The 24,927-nt window shown below is 51.7% G+C and overlaps 2 protein-coding genes across 13 annotated transcripts in view; one reads left to right on the forward strand and one right to left on the reverse strand.

Moving 5' to 3' along the window:
* ZBTB7B (zinc finger and BTB domain containing 7B) overlaps nucleotides 1-6,997 on the forward strand; it is a 54,896-nt gene extending 47,899 nt beyond the window's left edge. For all 10 annotated transcript variants that reach the window (XM_083416631.1, XM_083416635.1, XM_083416634.1 and 7 more), the window contains exons 2-3: nucleotides 846-1,839; nucleotides 4,527-6,997. In XM_083416631.1, the coding sequence (XP_083272757.1) occupies nucleotides 846-1,839; nucleotides 4,527-5,010 (1,478 nt within the window). In that variant the 3' untranslated portion in view covers nucleotides 5,011-6,997. The remainder of the gene's footprint in view (nucleotides 1-845; nucleotides 1,840-4,526) is intronic.
* Nucleotides 6,998-8,411: 1,414 nt separating this feature from the next.
* DCST2 (DC-STAMP domain containing 2) overlaps nucleotides 8,412-24,927 on the reverse strand; it is a 28,771-nt gene continuing 12,255 nt past the window's right edge. For 2 of the 3 annotated variants that reach the window (XM_083416534.1, XM_083416532.1), the window contains exons 5-15: nucleotides 23,513-23,578; nucleotides 22,087-22,300; nucleotides 20,645-20,802; nucleotides 19,260-19,424; nucleotides 18,942-19,109; nucleotides 15,066-15,166; nucleotides 14,159-14,289; nucleotides 13,150-13,277; nucleotides 12,073-12,166; nucleotides 10,440-10,727; nucleotides 8,412-8,604 (exon numbers count right to left, since the gene is read on the reverse strand). In XM_083416534.1, the coding sequence (XP_083272660.1) occupies nucleotides 8,508-8,604; nucleotides 10,440-10,727; nucleotides 12,073-12,166; nucleotides 13,150-13,277; nucleotides 14,159-14,289; nucleotides 15,066-15,166; nucleotides 18,942-19,109; nucleotides 19,260-19,424; nucleotides 20,645-20,802; nucleotides 22,087-22,300; nucleotides 23,513-23,578 (1,610 nt within the window). In that variant the 3' untranslated portion in view covers nucleotides 8,412-8,507. The remainder of the gene's footprint in view (nucleotides 8,605-10,439; nucleotides 10,728-12,072; nucleotides 12,167-13,149; nucleotides 13,278-14,158; nucleotides 14,290-15,065; nucleotides 15,167-18,941; nucleotides 19,110-19,259; nucleotides 19,425-20,644; nucleotides 20,803-22,086; nucleotides 22,301-23,512; nucleotides 23,579-24,927) is intronic. The other variant, XM_083416533.1, reaches the window with a different exon arrangement.

The raw sequence follows: 24,927 nt of genomic DNA on the forward strand, positions 1-24,927 counted from the left end.
AGTCCTGCGCTAAGAAGGCCTTTCTTCAAACCTCGCCTCCATCTTGGAGGTGCAGCTGTCGCGGCCCTCCCTCTTGGCCACAAAGCTCACTGTGGGTGACCTAGGCCCAACCACTGCTGTTCAGCCTAACCTATCTCACTGGGTTATATTGGGGAGCAGTTTGAGGAGGAGAAACCATGTACACCACCTGGGGGGGGGATGGGAGGGTTAAATGCAAGAAATGTATAAATGGTAAGAACTGAAAGCGATCATTTCCCGCTTTTAAGTTTCTTTAGCTCCTTTCCTGGATTGTCAGCGTCCTGCAGAGACAACATGTGCAGTTGCTGAATTTTCAGGCAGATCAAGAGTGAAATGGTCTCTGATATTGAATGACGAAATACATAGGGTCTTGGCGAGTGATTTAATGAGGAACCTGCGACATTGCCACATAAACACCTCAACAGACCCAGTTTCGGTTTTTCTTCAAATTAGCACACTCTCCAGACCCTGTTTAACCAAGCCCAGTGCCACTAACTGCACACAGGGAAATCAGCGAGGCTGAGGACGCAAAGAAAGATCTGCTAAGGGCTATTGGAATAAACCTTCCGAAATTAACAAGGGAAATATGGGATGGAGCAGAGCAGCGTATAAACAGGACTAACGCAACCCTCCGTTAGCCTTAGTAAATGATTGCGGGTTTAAGGAATTGATTGCAACTTGAGGGATTAATGGATCAAAACTTCTCAAAATAAATGATTGTCCGTCCCCAAACAACTTGCTTTGAATGGCTTTTAAATACAAAACCTAAATGCTGCCTGTATTGGCTGGTGCTAACATCCCTGCTCTTTCCCCCCCTGTCCTTGTAGGTGAGGCAATGGGAAGCCCTGAAGATGACTTGATCGGGATCCCTTTCCCAGAACACAGCAGCGACCTGCTGGGCAGCCTCAACGAGCAGCGCCGGAGGGGGGTTCTCTGCGACGTGACCTTGCGGGCCCAGGGATCGGAGTACCGGACCCACCGGGCCGTGCTGGCAGCCTCCAGCCGCTACTTCCGGCGGCTCTTCGCGGGGCCCGGCATGGGTGTCTGTGAGCTGGATTTCGTGGGGGCCGAGGCGCTGGGCGCCCTGCTGGACTTTGCCTACACTGCCACCCTGACCATCAGCACGGGCAGCCTGGCAGAGGTGCTTCGAGCGGCCCGCCTCCTCGAGATCCCCTGTGTCATCAAGGCCTGCCTCGAGATCCTGCAGGGAAACGGCTTGGAAGCGCCCGTCCCCGATGACGCCGCCCGCGAGCGCGCCCACCGCTACCTGGAGGCCTTTGCCACCCTTCCCAACGCCGAGGGCGACCTGCCCGAGCCGCCCGTCTACCCGGCCCCCCGCCGCAGCAAGAAGATCCGCAAATTCCTGCAGGCCAAGGGCTCCCGCCTCAACAACCACCTCGGCGAGCTGTCGCCCTCGCCGTCCCCCTCGTCGACGGGGACGCAGGAGCGGCCGAGCCCCCCCAGTCAGGCCTCTCCAGCACCAGCCCTCGCGCACCCCCACGAGGACGAGGTTCTGGCACCCACTCGCGCCTTCCCGTACCCGTACGCCCCCGGCCTCTCGCCGGAAGACCTGGGCTCGGACGAAGAGCCCACCGAGCACGACATCATGCGGTCCTACATGCGAGCCCTCAACCCGGAAGGGCCGTCCCTGGGCCTGGACCCCCCAGACAAGCTGGTGCGCAAGCGGCGCTCGCAGATGCCCCAGGAGTGCCCCGTCTGCCACAAGGTCATCCACGGCGCAGGCAAGCTGCCTCGCCACATGCGCACCCACACCGGGGAGAAGCCCTTCGCCTGCGAGGTCTGCGGGGTCCGCTTCACGCGGTGAGCCTTTCCCCCCTTTCTTTCGAAACTGGTTCGCTCTGCCTACTGCAGCCTGGCTTGATGCCAGCAGCAGGACGAGGCAGGTGCGAGAGAACAGACTGTACCACATGAGAGTGTAGGGGTGTGTGAAAAGACCTTCTTTTGATGTTGGCCCTGTTGTTGAAAACACAGCTCCTTGCAAAGGAGGAGGAAAAGGTTCTAGATCAGAGGGGAAGGGGGCTCTTTTGTCCGAAGGCCCCATTGCTTTGCAGGGAACCTTCTGGGGGCTGGCATGCCCATGGGTAGATACAGCGAGAGGCATTGAGCGGGTGGAGTTAATGGATGCGACTCTGGATCTTTGTTCGGGAGGCTACATCCGAGGTTTATTTTTATATGCGCACAACCTACACCTCTCCATCCAGACATTCCAGATTTCCCGGGAAAAGGGGATTGGTTGTTAAACCACTCAGGGGGAGGAACGGGTGTGTGTCTCCTAACAGCTCCGTTGGTATAGCATGAGACTCTTAATCTCACGTTGGGCAAAAGACTCCTGCATTTCGGGGTCTGGTTCAGCAAGCTGTTCTTACGTTCCCCAGTACCCAGTTTCATGGGAAGCAAATCTCCAGACTACGTGAAAAAGGCTGATTATTCAGCTCCTCCTTGGCAACATGGTCCCTTCCAACTCTGCAATTCTATGATTCTAAGATCGCTCAGCACTCCTAGCAAACCACACTTCCCATGATTCTTTGGGGGAAGCCACAGCTGTTTAAAGTGGTATCATAGTGCTTTAAATGGCTAGTGCAGATGGGGCCTAGGCAAAACCTTATCACTCCCATTTCTGCTGAAAAGCTGGCCCCAGCTTCCTTCCTTTTTGTCTGTAAATGGGCCATTGGTCACCCTCCGAGAAGACCCATTGAAATTGGTGGGCTTAAGTGACTCAGGCTTCTACTGAATCCAGCCCAGTGTTTTTTTAAGCCATGCTGGCTTGGTTTTATTATAATTATAGAATCTGTAGAGTTGGAAGGGGCCAGGAGGGATAATTTTGGAATAATTTTGCTGGAATAATTTTTCACAACATGGGGCTCAAACCCACGACCCAGATGTCTTACTTGGTTGTCCCCCCCCGAGCTGTGCAGAAGGGGGGACAGAAGTTTAAAATAAACAGTACCTTTTAATCCTGTACAAAGTGGTGCTCCCTCTGCTAGAACTGTCAGCAGCGAAGAGACAGGTGAAGAGACAGGCAGTGAGGATTGTTCCGTCTGTAGCAGTCAAGGGAGCCTGCCTATAGCTAAACTTCAAAGAGGCTTCTCCTTTCCTAGAGCTCCCTCTAGAGGCCATTCTGCATTTATCTAACTGAGCAATTACTGCCTTTTCTGTACCCCATTTGCCTATTTTTGTACCCCATTTGCCACCAGCCCCTGCTAGCAAGGCCAATGCTCAGGCATTGCGGTTTTTGCTTAGTGCACAGACACACAAATCAGGATTTGCAATATATCATAACCTTCAACATTTCTCTGATGAAAATAGGGATGTATTATTATTATTGTTGTTGTTATTATTATTATTATTATTATTATTATTATTACTACTACTACTACTACAGTGGTACCTCGGGTTAAGTTCTTAATTCGTTCTGGAGGACCGTTCTTAACCTGAAACTGTTCTTAATCTGAAGCACCACTTTAGCTAATGGGGCCTCCCGCTGCCGGAGCACAATTTCTGTTCTCATCCTGAAGCAAAGTTCTTAACCTGAAGCACTATTTCTGGGTTAGCAGAGTCTGAAACCTGAAGCGTATGTAACCCGAGGTACCACTGTACTTACTATTTATACCCCACCCATCTGACTATGATGCCCCAACCACTCTGAGCGACATATATGAAAACATAATAAAACGTTAAACATTTTTAAACTATACAGGTCTGCTTTTACATGGCCCAGAGGTTGGATAACTCCATATCCTCTTTTAACATTTATCCAGTGAAAATAGGGACTTTCTAAGGAAATGCAGGATGTTCCGGAATCAAATCAGAAACCAGGGTGGCTTCTTGTAAATTCGGGACTGTCCCTGGAAAATAGGGTCTGGTATATTGCCAGGTGGCGCGGGTGGCGCTGTGGGTAAAACCTCAGCGCCTAGGACTTGCCGATTGAAAGGTCGGCGGTTCGAATCCCCGCGGCGGGGTGTGCTCCTGTCGTTCGGTCCCAGCGCCTGTCAACCTAGCAGTTCGAAAGCACCCCCGGGTGCAAGTAGATAAATAGGGACCGCTTACCAGCGGGAAGGTAAACAGCATTCTGTGTGCTGCGCTGGCTCGCCAGATGCAGCTTGTCACGCTGGCCACGTGACCCGGAAGTGTCTGCGGACAGCGCTGGCTCCCGGCCTCTAGAGTGAGATGAGCGCACAACCCTAGAGTCTGGCAAGACTGGCCCGTACGGGCAAGGGTACCTTTACCTTTTTATATTGCCAGGTCAAAAATTATGAAACAGATACAGTATCACAATGTGGACCTCAAAGCAGTTTCGGACAATAAATCGCCCAGCCTTAATTCTGTGTGGGCCGCTGGGTTCCTCTCCATTTCATAAGGACTAGCTGCCCTCTTGTGTGAAATTGAGGTTGCCCACAAGCAAGGAAGATGCTGCTGGGCCATGGGCTGAGGTTTCTCTACGCTCTTGCTGACGCAAGTCTCCTGTCTCCCCCCTTTCCCCCTTGCAGGAACGACAAGCTCAAGATCCACATGCGCAAGCACACGGGAGAGCGCCCCTACTCATGTCCACACTGCACGGCCCGCTTCCTGCACAGCTACGACCTGAAGAACCACCTGCACCTGCACACGGGCGCCCGTCCCTACGAGTGCTGCCTATGCCACAAGGCCTTCGCCAAAGACGACCACCTGCAGCGCCACCTCAAGGGACAGAACTGCCTGGAGGTGCGCACCAGGCGCCGGCGCCGTGGGCCCGATCCCGAGCCCAACTCCTTGCCCGCCGCGGGGACGCCCTTGGCCAACCACGACTTGGCCAACGGGCTGACGGATGAGCAGTGCCTCTCGCTCGCCCGCGGCTACTGGGATCCGGCCCGCGCCCAGCAAGCCCTGTCTCCTCACATCAAAGAAGAGGACGAGGACGAGGAGGAGGAGGAAGGCCGCGAGGAGGGAATGGCGACGGACGACGGGCCGGCGGCGGAGGCAGAAACGGCGTAGGGGCCCCCCCTCCCCGAGACTAGGCCTCAGGCCTTCTTTGCTTTGGCCGTTGCCACGGCGACTCTGGGGACTAGGCCGTGGTCCAGGCTGAGATGCACTATTCCCCCACCCTTTCTGTTGCCGCGGCAACGGAGACGAGATGCACTATGACCCGCCCCTCCCTGGCGCACTGATTTGGTGCCTTTAGCGACCCCTCAAAGGGGTACGGGGCAGTTATGAACCAAAGCAGGTGGGGTTGGGGTGGTGGGAGGGCAGAAAAGCAAGGGAGAGGGTTCATATGCTCAGGATCAATGAAATAAGCAAATAAATAGGGGTAGTGCTATTTGGGGGGGGATGTGGGAGGGAATCCTGATTTTTTTTTTCCTAAGAAAACAAGAGAATTATATAACTTTGGGAAGGGGGGAGTGGTTGGTGGCCCCCAGACCCTGCACTTTTGGGGGGTGCTCTGACCCCCATGTTAGGGAGGCTAGGAGGGGATGACTAGATTTATTTATTTTACTTAAGGCGAGGATGTCAGGTTGAGGAGCTTTTGAGGAGTGTGCCAGGTTTCCTGGGTTTGACCCCAGAGAATTTTATTTCTGAGGAGGCAGAAGAAAGAAAAGAAGATCTTTCTATTATTCCGGGCCCTGAGACTGGCAGCTGCGTTTTGAGAGAGGGGGGGTGAGTGGGAGGCCCACAACCTTTCCTTTGCATGGTGGGGAAGGGAAAGCAGGGGGTGTTTTTTTCCACACCACCCAGGGGCGGTGCCTGCGCCCTATATCGACCGCACCTCCTTTTTTGCACAGAGAGCCCCGCTCGGCCCTCAACGCTACCTGGTGGCGTCCTTGCACAGTGCAATGGGCTGGTCCCAGCAGCAACCCGTCGTCGTCCCCAGCTTGTTTGTTTGGGGTAGGAAGATGCCCCCCAAACGAGGCTTCTGACCCACAGAGCCCTTCCACACCAAGACCCAGAACTCCTTGCAAGAAGATAGGTCTTAGCACTTGGCGGGGGACGGACCATCAACTTGGGGTCTCCCCCCCCCCCATAAAAACCCTCCCCACAGAAGTTTCATTCCACAGCAACAGGTGGCAGGTGGACTTTTGCACAAAAAAGGCAATGACCCCGTTGTGTTGACACCCCCCACCCCACTTTAATTTTCGTCCTCCACCATTGCACTAGGGTTTTTGCCTGCGATTTGAGGGCGGGGAGGGCTCGGGACTGGCACACTCCTCAATGGTGGTTAGGGGTCAGGTCTAACTTGTTGCCCCTCACCCCCATTTGCACATTCCTTAGATTTCCAGGGCCCCCCCCTCGCCTCTCTGGAGGGGGCAAAACAGACGGTGGCTTGGAGAGAGACGGCTTTGGGGAGCGCAGGGCAAAGTCCGTCCCTAGAGTATTAGCACAGAGTTTAATCTATATTTAAGAGATGATGTAATATATTATTCCCCCCTCCCCAAACTCTGCTTTCCCTTTCCCCCAACCTTGTCCCAATTCCCCCCACCCTCCCCGCAGGTGTTTTTTGGGGGAGCCTCCCGTCGGGTGAAAAGAGGGAGGGCAGGTCTGGTGAGAGCCCCATGTCGTCTTCCCTGTCTTTTTATAAAAAAGTGCCTGTATGTTTAAACTTGAATTTCTAGCTACTTGAAGTGCAAAAAACCCCCCGCTTGTTCCACTTTACCCTGCAATACCTCAGCTACACCTCACACTGTCTTGAAGACCCCTCTCCTCTTAGACTTTTCCTGCAGCAGCGATTTGGTGATGGGCTGGGGGGGGACAGCTGGAGATGAATGAAAATACCACCCTCCTCATTGCCTTTCTCTGGGAGTGCTAGCAAAAATATGCATATTTTCCTGGATGGCTGTGGGGGCGGGTATGTTGAAAAGACAGGTGGGGTGTCCACCTCCCCGCCATTTCATTTGGTGTTGTTGTTTTTTTTTCATTATTATTAATGTGCTGGTATTCCCGGTGTCCGTTGAGGCTGCTTGACAATAAAAAAGGAAAGCAGGGGAAATTTGGGGCTTGCGTTGGTGTCTGTAGCGGGGGGGGGGGGGCTTGCCTTCATGGGCAAAAATTCTCTCAGAAAAGGTGGCGCGAGGTGGCTTGCATTACCTGCTGCGCGCGACACGAGGGTTTACCTTACCTGTGCCAGGAGGTGCCACTAGGCCGGCTGACACATTGTGCGTGTGGTGGTGTTTTTCTTAAAAACAATGTTTAGGGGTACAGTGGTACCTCGGGTTACATACGCTTCAGGTTACATTCGCTTCAGGTTACAGAATCCGCTAACCCAGAAATAGTGCTTCAGGTTAAGAACTTTGCTTCAGGATGAGAACAGAAATCTCACGATGGCAGCGCGGCGGCAGCGGGAGGCCCCATTAGCTAAAGTGGTGCTTCAGGTTAAGAACAGTTTCAGGTTAAGAACGGACCTCCGGAACGAATTAAGTACTTAACCCGAGGTACCACTGTACTCTCATTTTGACTCAAGTAAATCACCATTTTATAGTTCAAATTGGGGGAAATAAATACAGTAAATGGACGAAAGTACAAAAATTCACAAAATGTTTAGGCGTATGCGTACCCCTACGTCCCCCCAGAAAAAAACCCCACTGTGTGTGTGTGTATACACACGTCTTACACAAATTCATGCACTGGACGGGAAAATATGCTGCAAGCAAAACTCCTCCTTTCTCTACTGAGGGGTGACCATGTTTTTTGGCTGTGGCTTCCACATGGGGGTGTGGGAGAGGGTAATAATTATATCCACGTAGCACCTCCAGCAAAACGCCGCAGGGTTTACACGATCCAGAGGGGAGGATGCTAAGCAGTGGATTCAAATGGCAAGAAACCTTAGGAAGAACTTTTTTGACAGTGGGATGGAGCACCTCGGAGGCTGGTGGACCCAGGGGTCAGCAAAGTTTTTCAGCAGGGGGCCTGTCCACTGTCCCTCAGACCTTGTGAGGGGCCGGACTATATTTTGGAGGAAAAATGAACGAATTCCTGTGCCCCACAAACAACCCAGAGATGCATTTTAAATAAAAGGACACATTCTACTCATGTAAAAACATGCTGATTCCTGGACCATCCGCAGGCTGTATTTAGAAGGTGATTGGGCTGGATCCGGCCCCCGGGCCTTAGTTTGCCTACCCATGTGGTGGACTCTCTGTCGGACATTTTCAAACAGAGACTGGACAGCCATCTGTCGGATTCTTCAGCCGCGATTCCACTGAGAATGCTCAGTCCTCACTGGACTGATTTTAGGGTATTCCCCCACGTCCCTTAAGCTTTTCCTAAATACCTCTCGGGGGGGGGGGGTGTATGACATTTTGGCAAACCTCAGGATTCTTCTCTGCAGTCCGCAGATTCCCTTCTGCTTGCGGGTGGGTGGGTGGTGCAGTTCTGGCTGCGTAAGGACCAGCACGCCCTGGCTGTATATTGAAAATAGAAGGCACTGATACCTAATTTATTGCCATACAGACTTCCTCTCTTTAAGGGAGGTGGCAGAACCTTATTCTCTGTCTCTGTCCCTACTTTTTGGGGGCAGACCTCTTTTCGCTTTTCACCTCCTCCAGCTCCTCGCTGCTGCTGGTCTCCACTTCCTTCTGGTAGCCGAAATCGAGGCTGCTGGAAAGGGGGGGGGGAGAGAAAGGGGTGGGTGATATAGGAGATCTCATTTAATTTTAAATGGTTTCATAGCCTCACTTTTCCTGCTCGCCTGAGGTGCTCGAAGCTGCTTGCAAAAAGGGACATCTTAAAAATGAGACGATCTTGGCAGAATAATTTTAAGAAATAGAAAAAAGATAAGGGAGAAGATGAGGTTTTTTTAAACTCTGTAGGGTCAAGGTTTGCCTTCCACACCACCTTCTGGGGGGGCATGTGGGGGGCAGAGCCAGTTGTGCGCAGCATTCCAGTTGTGCAGATGTCAGAGGCTGCTACAACTATGCACACGACTTCCCCCATGGCATCCAACAACACCTGGAAGGGCCGAAGTTCCCCATCCCTGGTGTATTCTCTGCTGTTACGAGCTGTCCGGCAGGCAGGAATTCAACAGGTGCAGTTGTGGCCTTTGCACACCACTTCGTGGCTGGGCCAGAGTGCCGCCGGTTGACTGCCTGCCTGTCCCACAAAAGCTAAGGGCACAAAACAGTGTTTGGGATGAACAATGGCGGCTCTTAAGGGCGGCTCTGCTTTGGGTGCAGAAGATCCCAAATTCATTCCCTGGCATCTCCAAGCCAGGCTAGGACAGACTCCCTAATCTGAACCCCTGAAAAGCCACTGCTTCCTATTGAGGGGCATCCTGAGCAAGATGAAGCAACGGTCTGGCTCTGCAGAAGGCAGCTTCCTGTGTTGGTGTTTTGATCAGCCCAGAACCCTGAGGACTGGGATCTTAGTTTTATTTCTAGTTACAAGGCCCCAGAGCTCCAGCTCATGGGAGCTCCCAGGTGCCAGCGCCCCAGTCGGCTGCAAGAGAATTGCTGCCAGTCATTGTAAACCAGGAGCCAGCAAACTTTTCAGCAGGGGGCCGGTCCATTGTCCCTCAGACCTTGTGGGGGGCCGGACTGTATTTTGAAGAGAGAAAAAATGAACGAATTCCTATGCCCCACAAATAACCCAGAGATGCATTTTAAATAAAAGCACACATTCTACTCATGTAAAAACACTCTGATTCCCGGACCGTCCGCGGGCCGATTTAGAAGGCGATTGGGCCGGATCTGGCCCCAGGCCTTAGTTTGCCTAGCCATGATCTAGGAGAAGGAAAACTCTGGTGCTAAAACTCTGCCACCTTGCGAGTTATTTCCAGGAGATGAAAGGGCTAAGGCAGAGGTCAGCAACCTTTTTCAGCCGTGGGCCGGTCCACCGTTCCTCAGACCTTGTGGGGGGCCAGACTATATTTTGGAGGCAAAAATGAACGAATTCCTATGCCCCACAAATAACCCAGAGATGCATTTTCAATAAAAGGACACATTCTGCTCATGTAAAAACACGCTGATTCCCAGTCCATCTGTGGGCAGGATTTAGAAGGCAATTGAGCCGGATCCAGCCCCTGGACCTTCGTTTGCCTACCCATGATCTAGTCCAGGGGTCAGCAAACTTTTTCAGCAGGGGGCCGGTCCACTGTCCCTCAGACCTTGTGGGGGGCCGGACTATATTTTGAAAAAATATATGAATGAATTTCTATGCCCTACAAATCACCCAGAGATGCATTTTAAATAAAAGGGCACATTCTACTCATATAAAAACACCAGGCAGGCCCCACCAATAACCCAGAGGTACATTTTAAATAAAAGGACACATTCTACTCATGTAAAAACACGCTGGTTCCCGGACCGTCCGTGGGCCAGATTTAGAAGGCAATTGGGCCGGATCTGGCCCCCGGGCCTTAGTTTGCCTACCCATGGTGTAGACAGTATTGAGCAAACAGTGTGGTAAGGTACCTTCCCACGATGCCTTGCCCTCACCTGGATGTCGACCCCGAGGAGCCGTCTTCCTCTGAGCTGCTAGATGTGTCGTCCTCAGCATCTTCTTCTTCGCTGCTGCTGCTGCTCCCTTCTTGCTCCTTCAGCTGGTCCAGGATCTTCTTGGCCAGTTCGGGGGGTAAGCGGCGGCAGCCCCCGCGCCCTTTCACGGCCCGCTCGATCCGCGCCCTCAGCAGTCGCCGCTGCTTCTGGCGTTCCTTGTCCGGCGACCCGCTGAGCGCCTGCACTGCCTTGGTCCACAGAGCCATGGCCTCTTCGTCACTGGAATCCCTGGATGAAAGCGAAGGGCTGTGTGGCTCAGTGAGTGGAGCACCTGCGCTGCATGCAGGGGGGGGGTGTTTCAGGTTTGACCCCCTGGCATCTCTGGGGAAGGCAGCCTGCCTCAAAGTCTCAAGAGCCAATATTGGCCAAGAGGGACCTCACTTGATGTGAGGTGACTTTCTATGACGGGCAGGTTTTTTGTTTTTTTAATTTATCACTTATTTTTACATCCATATCTAAAAATGAGAGGGAGCTCAAGGCGGCACACACTCCTCAGTAGCTCAGTCGGTAGAGCATGAGACTCACAACCTCAGAATTGTGGGTTTGAGCCCCACGTTGGGCGAAAGATTCCTGGATTGCCAGGGGTTAGATCAGTGGCGTAGCGTGGGGGGGTGCAGGGGGGGCCGGCCGCACCGGGCGCAACATCTGGGGGGGGGCGCGCTCGCACTCGCAGCTCTCTGCCCCTACCTGGCTCACTCACTCTCTCTCACTGCAGTGCTGGCTGTGCGAATCCGATCCGAGCCGCCGGGTCGCCGCCCACTGTGGAGGGGAGGGTGCCAGGCGTGCGGTGCGGTGCGGTGCGGAGAGCGAGGGACTATCTGGGGGAGGGACAGTGCAGCGGGGGGGGGGGGCGGGCGCAAACTACTTGCCTTGCCCCGGGTGCTGACAACCCACGCTACGCCACTGGGTTAGATTAGATGACCCTCATGGTCCCAACTCTGCGATTCTACAATTCTATGAGGTAGGTTAGGCTGAGAGGCTGTGACAGGCCCGGGTCACCCAGGAAACATCCTGGCAGAGTGGAGATTTGAACCCTGGCCTCCCAGGTCCCAGTAGCGTAGCGATGGTTGCCAGTACCTGGGGCAAGGCAAGTATTGCGCCCCGTAACCCGTAGTTCCTGTCAGGGCCAGATGGCAGCAGCAAAGAAGGGTCTTCCCTGTTGGGGAGAAGGAAGCTGGGGAGAGGTCAGAGGCTGTTTATTTTATTGTTATTATTAGTTTCATGAAAATTTTACACTGCTTGATTTTTTAAAAAAAAATCAATATGGTTTTTTTTCCTTTGGAATTTTGCCGCCCCCAATTTTGCACCCAGGGCAACAGCCCCACTGCCCCCCCCCCCACACTACTCCACTGCCAGACCCTACCCCAGTGCTCTAACCACTACACCACAGTTCCTTTGCCCTGGTTTCAGCACCAACGAACTGTAAGCTCTAAATCATTTCATCACTCTTCTTTGCCTGCATGCATGGGCGCTGCAGGAGAGGCGCTGTAGAATTAGCTTCTAGAGAGGCTGGCGTTATTTACTAGGGCGCCCCCAAAGTGAGGGCGATGGAAACACGAAGTTTCTCACTCACACCTCCTCGTCCATGTCTCCCTGGTAGGTTAAGGGCGCCATGCAGATGGAGCACATGTTGTCCAGGAGTTTGTAGCAGTCCGGACAGTAGATACCTGCGGAGAAGGGATGGGGAGAGTCACGTGGCATAAGGGGAGCCAGGCTTTATCAACCCTTTGAGTGGGCGGGGCCAGAAACAAAGGTGGGAGGAGCAATGGCAGAGTGGGAGGGGCAATATAAGGTGGTTCAATTTCCACACACCCCTCTCTGTATTCTTATCCAGGCAAGATCAGGGTGTGAAGGCAAGGCCAGTGAGGGGTGTGGCCTGGAGAGAAGGGGTGTGTCCAAGGATGGGGGTGTGGCCTGGGGAGAGTCCTGAGGGCCAGGCAGACAGGCTTGGAGGGCCACATTTGGCCTCTTGGACTGTGCTTTCCCACCCAAGGGTTACATACGGAAACTTTTTCAGCTCAAGACATGGGCGTAGCCCGCTGCCGCACACCCCCCGCCACAGCCAAAATCAAGTAAATAAATAAAAAAACTTAACTAAAAGTAGACAGAGCAAAGGGTATAAATTTCACCTGTTACAACAAGCTAGTTCCTACCCTCACTGCCACGCACCCCGCCCGGCTCTCTAGTCTCCGTCCAAGCAAGTGAGAAACAGGATCAGAGTTCAAGGACACAGTCTGGCCAGGCAAGAACATGCGAGGAGGGTCAGGAACGGGCTTGGTGAAGGCTGTGGCCTGGGAGCGCTCCAGATACAAAGGCTTGGAGCATAGCTGTCAACTTTCAGATTTGAAAATAAGGGATCAGCAGCCTCACCTGTCCCGGGGACAGTCTACAGGATATCTAACAATCCGGGATAGCAGCAGGAAGTAGCGGAAAACGGCGCTGGAATAAGGGAATTTCCCCCCCAAAAGGGAAGGTTGACAGCTATGGCTTGGAGGCCTGCATCAGCCCTCTGGGCCTGAATCTGCCCACTCCTGCGGCAGCCGCCAGTAGCTTCATCCTGCACAATATGATCTACCCCACCCTCCTTTTACAGCCTTTCTGGGCCTCGCCTTTGCCCCACAGCCTCCCTCGCCCCGCCCCGGCTCCCAACCTCGGCATCCCTGCGTACTGCAGGTGACAAAGTCCTCGCTGTCCGTGTCCTTGCGGATCTTCCCGCAACCCATGCAGTAGGACTCGTGGACGCCCAGTTTCTTGACCAGCCACGAGCACAGCCGAGACCTGCGGAGGAGACCCATGAGGGATGTCTCTTTCACACACAAACACACACACACACAGCACTGCAGGTCAAGATTCTGTAAAAGCACCGTCAGTCTCTGCTTTTATCTGCGTGCAGGTGAAACGTTGTCATTTTGATATATATACCACCCTTATTCAAACATCCCAGCTGCTACTGGCCACAGCTTCCTCAACCCTATTAGGTCCCTGGGCAGGTTAAAGGTACCCCTGCCTGTACGGGCCAGTCTTGACAGACTCTAGGGTTGTGCGCCCATCTCACTCAAAGAGGCCAAGGGCCAGCGCTGTCCGAAGACACTTCTGGGTCACGTGGCCAGCGTGACATTGCTGCTCTGGCGAGCCAGAGCCGCACACGGAAACACCGTTTACCTTCCCGCTAGTAAGCGGTCCCTATTTATCTACTTGCACCCAGGGGTGCTTTCGAACTGCTAGGTTGGCAGGCGCTGGGACCGAACAGCGGGAGCGCACGCCGCCGCGGGGATTCGAACCGCCGACCTTTCGATCGGCAAGCCCTAGGCACTGAGGCTTTAACCCACAGCACCACCCGCGTCCCGGGCAGGTTACACCACCCAGGCAGGTTACACCAGTATAAAATAAAGCATTGTAACCAGTGTGAAACAAATCAGAATCACAACTAGAGTGTGTTCTGAAAATATGTTTCTCAGTTGTAGGGTGATGGATAGGTTGCATCCTGTGCTATGGCCAGAAGGAAAAGGATATTGGATGGAAAGCATTTCTGATGACGACAACGACAGAATTGTTTGTCCAATGTTTTTGACTACAGTTCCCATCAGCCCCTGCCGGCACGACCATCATAAGACTACAACTCTTTCCTTCCATTGTGGGGAAAAGGTTTGGGGGCTTACTTAGCTGCGAGGACCAGCAAAATGTTGGTGTGGCCCCCGTCTGCAGAGCGATTCCTCACGGCCTTTAGCACGGCTTGGGCCAGCCCCGTCCTTCGTGTTAGGATGGTGTTGTAGAGGTAACAGGTGCGCTCCTAAAGGATCATTGCGGGGAAATAAGAGCACTGGGTTGAGTGGGAGACCAGGCGCCCAGGAAATTAGTTGGGGTGAAGGCTGCATGCAGAAAAAAACTGGAGTTGAGGTGGTCAGGTGGCTCAGGGGGGTGTTGTGGTTAGAATCATAGCATTGCAAAGGACCACCCAAGCATCCTCTACTGCAGGCATGTTCAAAGTCCATTTTGGGGGCCTAATCTGGCCCACCGGTCAGCTTATTTCCTGGGGTAAAATCCTAAAAAACCTCAACAACTTGGTCGGCCCCCACGGCCCTTCACTTCATCAAATCTGGCCCTCTTTGAAAAAAGTTTGGACACCACTGATCTAGTGTAACCCCTCCAATGCAGGAATTTCAACTAAAGGTAAAGGTAAAGGACCCCTGACCGTTAAGTCTAGTCGCGAACGACTCTGGGGTTGCGGTGCTCATCTCACTTTACTGGCCGAGGAAGCTGGCGTTTGTCCGCAGACAGCATGACTAAGCCACTTCTGGCGAACTAGAGCAGCGCACAGAAACGCTGTTTACCTTCCCGCCGGAGCGGTACCTATTTATCTACTTGCACTGGCGTGCTTTCGAACTGCTAGGTGGGCAGGAGCAGGGACTGAGCAACGGGAGCTCACCCCGCTGCGGGGATTCGAACCGCCGACCTTCTGATCGGCAAGTCCTAGGCTCTGTGGTTTAGACCACCCGCTTATTGGCCTACCTACCTGAAGCTAAATTCCTCCCCGATCCAAGGGCGTGTGTGTGTAGAGTCACTCACCTGTTCACGGGAGGGATAGTACCAAGCACACACGACCCGTCGCAGGCGCTGTATGTAGGTGCCAAAGATGGCGATGAAGAAACAGACGCCGTACATGAGACCTGGGAGACGGGTGGTTGGGAGGTTTGAAGAAGCAACACCACGTAATTATCTGCCTACTTGGCGCATTTAGTTCCATTCTCCCCCCACCCCCAGGGTGTGCATGGTTTTCTTCAGTTAATCCCCACAACAACCCTGCGAGGCGGGTTAGGCTGAGAGGCAGTGACTGCCCCAAGGTTCCCCCAGTGAGTTTCATGGCCAAGTAGCAATTTGAACCCTGGTCTCCCCCCCGGTCCTAGCCCGACACTCTAACCACTGCCCCACACTCTGATATCACATGGAGAATCCTGGGAACTGTAGTTTGTTAAACCCCCTTGCCGGAAGGAGGCTTACAAGGCGCCATCCAACCATCTCAGGAACTCCACTCCAGATTTGTGCAGCGTTTGTTCCTGAGTCTTTTCTGCCCCCAGAGATATCCCACAAGGCAGCAAAGGTTTGGGATCAGTGTTAGGTGTGTGTGCAGGAGCCAGGCCCTGTGACCAGTAGGGCTTTGCAGGCCTGGGGCCTTCCTAAGTTTGTTCTGGAGAGGCAAGGCGCGGCTGCACAGGTGAGGCCGATTGGTAACTCACAGCACCTGGTGGCAAGAGCCGGGAAGGGATATAAGGTCAGCATTTCTCTTTGGCTCTTTGCCACAGCAACACGTTCCCTGCCTTGCTGCGTTTGGCTCCTTGACTCCTTGCTCCTCGGACCCCTGACTTCGTGACTCCTTGCTCTCTGACCCTTGGACTCTTGGCTTCCTGACTCCTGCTTCTGGACTCCCGTTCCTGCTCCCACCCCACCATCTTGCCCCCGGTCCCAACGTCCCCAGCCAGGACTTCAATCGCCCGATTGAAGAGACCACGAGAACCAGACCACGACAGAGATTTTCTTCTCCTAGGTGGGCTCCCTTCCCAGGTGGACGAGCCTCACCTGCCCCTCACTTCCCTCTACAGCAAGTATAGAAATCACCTTGACCGCTGGGCCCACTCCTGGTCTTGTCCACTCAATCCTTCAGAGCTTGTCTTTGCATACAGGGGCATTCCCTAACTCGCCAAGGGTTTGTGACCCATTGTCTCTCCTTTCTTGGTTTAACAGGTCAGCTGAAGCTGTTCCCTGGGGTGTGGCCGCCATCTCATGCTGACAGCTTCCAGGAGCCACAGGTGAGAGCTGGGTGCAGGGTGGGGACCCAGGGTGGACAAACTAGCCCGGAAGGAGCCTGACGTGTCCACCACCAGAGGTACTATCCTCTCCCCTAACACCCTCTGCACTGTGGTACCCTGGCGGAACATTTCCTGCACTGTGCAATTCCAGAAGCAGCCACAAGAGGCTGGTTTGAGCTTTGAGCTTTTAATGGGCGATTCCATGGACCAGGGGCCAGCAAATTATTTCAGCAGGGGGCCGGTCCACTGTCCCTCAGACCTTGTGGTGGGCCAGACTGTATTTTGAAGGGGGGGGGGATGAACAAATTCCTATGCCCCACAAATAGCCCAGAGATGCCTTTTAAAGAAAAGCACACATTCTACTCATGTGAAAACACACTGATTCCTGGACCATCTGCGGGCTGGATTTAGAAGGCGATTGGGCCGGATCCAGCCCCCAGGCCTTAATTTGCCTACCCATGGACCATAGCAGTTCAGCAGTTCAGGGAATCTCCCTCTCCTCCACTTTGCCACTGTTATGAAGTTCCTGGCGCGCTTTTTTCTGAGCAACGCAGCTTAGACATCTGTATCCCCCATCTAGTTTCTTTCCTAACGCTGGTGACCAAGTCTACCTTGCAGCTAGTGATACGGGAGGGGGGGGGGATGTCTTCTTCACCTTCTTCTTCGCTACAATATATCCATTTATTTCCAATTGTCAATGTCAAAAGGGACTAAAATCTATAAGATTCATAGAAAATCAACGTGCCAATTTGCTCAATTTCTCTAGGACTCCATGACACCTCCCCTGTCCTCCATAATCCCTCAAGCAAGGTGTCAAGACCCTAATCCTGTCAAATCACTCTGCCAAGCCTTTCCTCTGGGCAATGCCAGGTGGCAGACTATGCATACATGGACCATTGACTTCTCATCACTGGTACTCAGGATGTGCTTATCTGCGCATATCTCCAGCTCTGCATATTCCCCCCTCCCTCCTCCATATGTTAATCCGGTGTAACCCAACCTCTTCTTAATGTATTCATGATGTAACTGGGATGTATTTTGCACTGTATTCTGGGACATGGAGGGAAGTTTCAAAAGTTCATGTCACCCCTTTCTCGCTGTTCAATATTGCCTTGAACCTGTTGCGCAATAAACTTGGGTCTTCTGAAGCTTGCTCCTGTCTCCAGCTGAGCTCATTTTCCTCCGCAGGGACCCGCAGACTTAGTCCGACGAGCTGGGTGGCAGAGCAGCCTCGCACCCAGATTTTACCGTAACACTAGACTTGTGGCTGCAAAATCCCATGGGGACATTTCAAGTCTGCCTTTCACCAACCTGACTGGCACTCTCCAGATGTTTTGGACTACAACTCCCCATCAACCCTGGGCAGTGTGGCTGTTGACTGATGGAAGTTGTAGTCCACAATGGCCCCGGTGCCTGCGGCCGATGGGAGATGTAGATCAAAACATCTTGAAGGCACCAGGTGGTGAAGGTTGCTCCAGCCCACAACCTTAAAGCTTCCCCTCCCACAGCCAATCATGGAGTGGCTCTGCCTGTCTCTGTCATCTACAGCCACTGCCTCTGGCCTCTGAGCTGCCTCCCCACCCCAAAGAAAGGTGCCTCCTCACACTGCCCCACAGGGGCCTGGGTGTTAGGATATTTCCGTTCCACCTTAAAAGGGAGCAGGCTTTGAGTCACAGAGTCTGCGTATTTCCTGTTTCACAGGATGTTTATGTTGTGTCTTTCCTTTCGTTTCTCTCTCTGCCGGAAACTCTCAAGCAGGCAGTCATGTTTTTCTTTGTTCTGACCAACGCTGAATAAACTTGTAAATCATGCTCTCCTGACTGCATCTTTCGCTGTGTGTTTATCTGCTGATAAGAGTGTGCATCAGTTCTGGAATGTGACAAGCTATTTCTGGAGCTCATGTCGTTAATTGCTGATACTGCGTGACTGCGGGAGATCAATGGACGTCCGGAGACGACGTGGAGTTATGATGGACTTTGTCTCCCTGGCAGTATCCCAACACTGGGAAGCACCCCCTGGCCAGCCCCAGAGGCAACATTCGCCTGGGGAGCTTGTAGTCAGGACAGCTGCAACTAACAGCTGTGCAAGCCTTGGGGAGGCAGAGGGCATCAGAAGAGGGAGGGAAGGGAAGAAAAAGGGTCAGAGGCCAGTGTTGCCTGCGGCACCCTTGACCATCATTCAAGGCACCTCAGGGTGCCACGGCACACTGGTTGAGAACCATTGCTCTATAGGACAGAGGCAGGAATGAAAGCATGAGGGGTGCCTTGTCCTGCCCATCTGATATGCTCCCTGGAAGCATCCAATGGGATGGCACTTCCAGGAAGAAGATGGGGACAGAGCTAGTTACAGGTAGGTAGCCATGTTGGTCTGCCGTAGTCGAAACAAAATAAAATAAAATAAAATAATTCCTTCCAGTAGCACCTTAGAGACCAACTAAGTTAGTTATGGGTATGAGCTTTCGTGTGCATGCACACTTCTTCAGATACACTGAAACGGAACTCACCAGACCCTTATATATAGTGAGAGGGTGGCTCTGGCTCCACCTACTGTCGGACCTCCAGCCCTACCAGTCCCCAAAGGCAGCACCAGCGACCACCGGGGAGGAAGCCTTTCCCAGCCGCACCCCCCCCCCAGTTACCAATGGTGATGTAGCCGTCGTAATCGGGCTCCGCCGGGCGCAGGCGACATTTCCGGGACAGCACGCTGACGTTGCCCCGCTGCAGGACCTCGAAGGCCGAGACCATGTCGCGGTACATCTCGCCGGTGTAGCCCGTCCCGTTGACACTGACGCTCATCGTCACGGGGGCTGCGGGGAGACGCGGCTCAGGCCCTGATCTGAACGGTAGGCATTATGTCTGAATCCGAATCTCCACCCATAATTGGTGCAAAAACAGATCCACCTTTGTACTCTTTTGGCGGGATGCACAGTAGACCACCATCCCACCAGTTGTGTTACCTCTTGCCACGATTTCTCCATGCAGCAGATACCGCACCAAGTCCAACAGCCAGAAGACCGAAAAATCGGCGATGATTAGCAGGACAGCAAGGGTCAGTTGGCGGAAGAGGGAGACGATGGCCAGCGTGTAGCGGAGTTGCTCTTTGCGGGGCAATATGAGCGAGGCTGCAGAGGAAGAAGCAATAGCGGCTGGGTGGACTCAGGGCCACATCCACACCATTTAAAGCACTACGGTGCCCCTTTAAACCACCATCCTTCCCCCCAAAGAATTCTGGGAGCTGTAGTCTGTCCGGGGTGCTGAGAATGATTAGGAGACCTCCCTATTCCCCTCACTGAGCTAAACTTTGGAAATTGACATTGTGTGTAGCAACCTTAACACACTACATTTCCCATGATTCTTGGGGGGCGCGGAGCCATGCTGTTAAAGGTGGTATGGTACTGCTTTAAATGTACAGTCATACCTCGGGTTACAAATGCTGCAGGTTGCGCGTTTTCGGGTTGCGGACAACACCAAACCTGGAAGTACCGGAACGGGTTACTTCCGGGTTTCGGCGCTCGTGCATGCGCAGAAGCACAAAATGACGTCACGTACATGCGCAGAAGCAGTGAATGGCGTCACATGCATGCACAGATGTGGCGCTTCAGGCTCTGAACACTGCAGGTTGCAAACATGCCTCCCTCACGGATCACGTTTGCAACCCGAGGTATGACTGTACAGTGAAGATGGGGCCTTGGTGTGTAATGCATTAATAATAGTAGTAATAGTAATACAGTGGTGCCCCGCAAGACGAATGCCTCGCAAGACGAAAAACTCGCTAGACGAAAGAGTTTTCTGTTTTTTGAGTCGTTCCGCAAGACGAATTTCCCTATAGGGTTGCTTCACAAGACGAAACGTCTTGCGAGTTCTTGCGAGTTTTTTTCCTTTTTCTTAAAGCCGCTAAGCCGTTAATAGCCGCTAATAGCCGTGCTTCGCAAGACGAAAAAACCGCAAGACGAAGAGACTCACGGAATGGATTAATTTCATCTTGCGAGGCACCACTGTAATAATAATCTAATAATAATAATAATAATAATAATAATACCCTGCCCATCTGGTTCAGTTACCCCAGCCACTCTGGGTGGCTTCCAGCACATATAAAACCAGAATGAAATATCAAACATTCAAAACTTCCCAATACAGGGCAGCCTTCAGATGTCTTCTAAAAGTTGTGTAGTCCTCCTATTTATCTGATGGGAGGGAATTCCACAGAGAAGGCACCACTACCGAGAAGGCCCTCTGCCTGGTTCCCTGCAGCATACATATTCTACCCAACACCTCTCATTTTAGTTAATAATTTCCAGAGGCCAGAATAACCAAGCTGGGTCTTTCCAGGCTGCTGCCTTACTTGGGCGGATGTACTTGGTACACTCCTTTGCAGACAACGGCAGGACGGTGGGCTTCTTGTTCTTCCTCCGCATTGCATCCATCTCCAGGAACGGCTTGGTGATGAAGATGTTGTCAAAACTGTCCTCATGTAAATAATGCTTCCGATACAGCAGAGCTCTGTTGAAGCCAAGCAGCCGACATTTCCGTGTTGCTTTCACATGAGAAAGGCTGATAGGTTAGCTCAGCAAGTATAAGATCGTTGCTGGATCAGATGAATGGCCCATCTAGCCTAACACCCTGCTCTCACAGTGGGACCTGAGAACAAAAACACTCTGTTCTTCTGTAGTTTCCAGCACGTGGTCTAAATGTCCTTGTGGCGATCACACACAGGGTCCCCGGACGTTTAACGGTCTCTTGATCCCTGTGCCACCACTGTGTTCGCTTCCCTGCTGCCACCAACTCGTTACTCTCGGGTACACACTGAGTCCAGCCGGTTGTTAAAATTAAACCAAATAAACGAGTTTATTTTATAAGTACAGTGTACTTATTTTATAAGTACACAAGACGAATGTCTCGCAAGACGGAAAACCCGCTAGACGAAAGGGTTTTCCGTTTTTCGATGCGCTTCGCAGGACGAATTTCCCTATGGGCTTGCTTCGCAAGACGAAAATGTCTTGCGAGTCTTGAGATTTTTTTCCACTCCCCACCCCCTTTTTCTAAGCCGCTAAACCGCTAATAGCCTTTTAGTAGCTAATCTGCTAATCCCTTAAGCCTTTAATAGCCGCTAATAGCCGCTAAACCGCTAATAGCGCTAATCCGCTAATAGGGTTGCTTCGCAAGACGAAAAAACCGCTAGACGAAGAGACTCACGGAACGAATTAATTTTGTCTTGCGAGGCACCACTGTATTAACAAGTTTATGGTTTCTCAGATAATATTCTTGTCAGTTTTTTAACTTTAGTTTCTTTACTGGCCTATACCTTCCTAATACCTTCTGATTATCTCAACTGTGTGACTGACTCCTCTTAACAGATTCTCTCACACCAGACTAGCCCAACCCACAGACTTATCCTCTCCCTCTCTTCTCTAACACCAGACTGACTTCTTAACAACTCTAACTCCTCCCCTTGGGTTCCTATTGGTTAGTCATTTTACAATTAGTAAACCCTTTCCTTGTGAACCCAGTATGATGTCACACACCTAGGAGGGAAAACGCCACAGTCCTCCCAACCAATCAGGGATCACGTATCAAATTGAACTTAACAGTGGTGTTTAGCCAAATGGAACTTATAGAGGTGAACCGCCAGAGGTTGTTGGACTCTATCTCCCATCAGCCCCAGCTAGTAAGGCCAATGGTGAGGGATGATGGGAGTTGTAGTCTACCACCGCCTGGTTCCTTAGCCCTGCCTTAGGAATGGCAAAGAAGCTCCCCGCTCCTCTTGGCCTCCTTGCTGTGACTCACTTGATGTAGAGGTACAGAATGACCAAGGTAGACATATAGCCAAAAAGCCCTACAGCCTCCTTTGCAGGCTGCAGGCGCTTGGAGACGTCCTCCATGATGTCAAAGGCAACTTGGGACAGGCTCTTGCTCGCATTGACGGTCACGTCGTAGTGGTGCACAGCTGTGATGTTGAACTCGAATTCGTGTCGCACGCGGTTCAGCACAGCCACGACCGCTGGTGGTGCATATTGGGGGAGATGGGAGGGTAGGGTGTGAGAACAAGGGTGGCTACGTCTATACTACAACTCTAGCGGGGTGGTGGTGGTGAATCGCTTTGTTAAAAGGTCACGTTTTGGCGACTCACAGAGCCATAAGACTCTGTTTAATCGCACAGTGAAACTGAGAATGCCTGTATGTATATTGCTAAGGGTTTAACATTGGAATATTCCACTGAAGCATACTGAAGCTCCCTGAGCTCTAACAGGTTGATAATTAACTGCTGGTGTTCTCTGCTAGCTTTATCACAAGTGTTTAACTTTAGATCATGTGAGGGATATTTGACTGCAAATCTCCACTTTGAAGGGAGTTGCCTGTTAATCTTTCTCTGGAAGCCACAGGGAGCAAAGGATGTGGTAATGATGTTTCTCCAGCAGCAAATAACCTTATGCTAGATGCAGCTATGGCAGAGACAGAGCTTTGATTTTTGCTCTGACCGTAATTATATTATATATTTGAGAAGAGCCTCTGCATGAATATGCATTTGCTTTATACTGCTTTATCATTGCATTTGCTTTATACTGTGTATCATTGATCGTTTTTGTACCTGTTTTGAATGAGTTATGGTTAGTAAAGCTTTGAATCATATTTATAGGTCTGGGCCATTTTTAATCCAAAAGGAGTCAGTTTTTACACATCAAATTGTTTCATGGTGCGCAATAGTAAGCTCTGCAATAAAAACTGTCTCAATACGAGAGATGGAAAGCAGGATTCACCCCACTGGCTCTGCTGTGGCGGCACAGCCTCATCTGGCCTCCCTTCCCCTCCCATTGAGAGAAACAAAGCAGAAGGCTTATTCCATCAGCTTTGTTGGAGACCCAGCTCCACCAGGCACCACCTGCCCCTGAACTGTGCCGTTTGGTCATTAGAGAACACTGGTTTTGAAATCAGTGTCTGGGTTTGGGTTTTAGTTTTCCTCTGCCCTCCCTGTGCCTTTTACCTTGTGTGTCTTTTGAAAAAATAATAATTTAAGAATGCAAGCCTAGGAGTAGGGATTTCCTTGCTTTGATTGTATGTAGGCTGCTCTGTAAGCCTTTTGGGGTACCAAATGCTATGTATAAGTAAAGGTGTCCACTTAAAAACTTAGGGAAAGCCCTGCTGGATCAGACACCGGTTTAGGCCCACCAGAACTGGACAGGTGTTTTATCCCCCAACCTTTCTCCACACTCACGCTCAACAACCTTGTGGCGCAGGAACGGTGCTATGTACTGTGGGATTATGCAGAAGAGCAGGAGGACTGTGGGGGAAAAGACAAGACCATTAGGAGGGCAAGGCACGGTGGTCTAGCTCCCAGCTGTACACACATTCATTGGCTGGCCTCGGCAATATTGCTACTCCTAAGCATTAATATAGTAATTCAGTGAGGTCAAAGCATGCTATTATCTCATTCACCCACATACAACAGCCCTCTAAGGTAGGCTTGTATTGCTATCCCTTCTTTTGTCAGTTAATCAGGGCCTGAAAAGCCAATTAACTGCAGCTACTATATCTTGCCAGCACATAACACAACCATAACACACCAGTCTCCCCCGCCCCAATAGCTCCCAACAATATATTATTAAATGGCTGATTTCTGCGAATTTCTCTGGATTCAGCTATACAGCTGCAAACATAATGTTTTAAGTGTGTTTTAAGTGCATTATACAAATGTGACACTAGATGGCGATGGTGAGCTATTGGCAAATTATATATATATATATATATATATGCAGGTTTTGGTGTCCTCGGGTGTCTTCCCGTGTAAAAGTTGGGGTGTCTAGGCGACGTTTCGACGAGGTCTCACTCGTCATCTTCAGGCTGGTGCTTTCGGCTTCTTGTTACTGGAACAGAGCAGGATCTCAGTGTTTGAGTTCCTATAAATACTGTTGAGGAGGTGTGGTGTATAGCCTCCAATGTTCTGGGCAGAGAGGAGGTTCCCAGGCTAGTGTGCCTTTTCTTCTTTTGTTCCTTAATTACTTGAGGGATATCTTGAGTGATTTCTTGAGTGATTTCCTGAATCCCACTTAGGTGGGTCATTAGGTGTGGATTAGTTGCTAAAGCCTTCGTGTCTTGAACTCTTGAACTTTGTGAAGAGTTTTTCTGAGAAGATGGCTGTACTGCACTTGGTTGTGCTCTGGCTTGGCTTCGTGTATAGGGGTGAGCTGTGGTTTTGTGGCCTGTGCCAGCCAGATCTGTGTAGGGATTGCAGGGGGGTGCAGCATCCGGAGGTGCCACCCTGGTTTGGCTACTGGATGGTGTCTGTAATTTATCTGTGGAGAGGGTCTGGGTTTGGGTCTGGTGTGGTTGATTGGTGATGGCGTTCTGTGTGCCTCTGGATCTGGTGTCAGATTTTGTGGGGAGGGCTAATTTCCAGATGTCTGGCAAGCGGGATGTGTCGTCACGCTTGTTCATGTTGTGAGGGTGTTTCTCTATCTCGATGGCTTCCATGATTATTCTCTTGTGGTGATGTTCCATGTTAAAGAGCAATTTGGAATCTGCAAAATTAATTTCGTGTCCTGTTTCTTTCATGTGTTGGAAAAGAGAGGAAGTTTTTTCTTCTTTTTTGACGGCATTCTTGTGTTCTGCGATCCGTGCATTTATTCGTCT

The sequence above is a fragment of the Podarcis tiliguerta genome (assembly GCF_965153285.1).
Source record: "Podarcis tiliguerta genome assembly, chromosome: 16".
Taxonomy (NCBI): domain Eukaryota; kingdom Metazoa; phylum Chordata; class Lepidosauria; order Squamata; family Lacertidae; genus Podarcis; species Podarcis tiliguerta.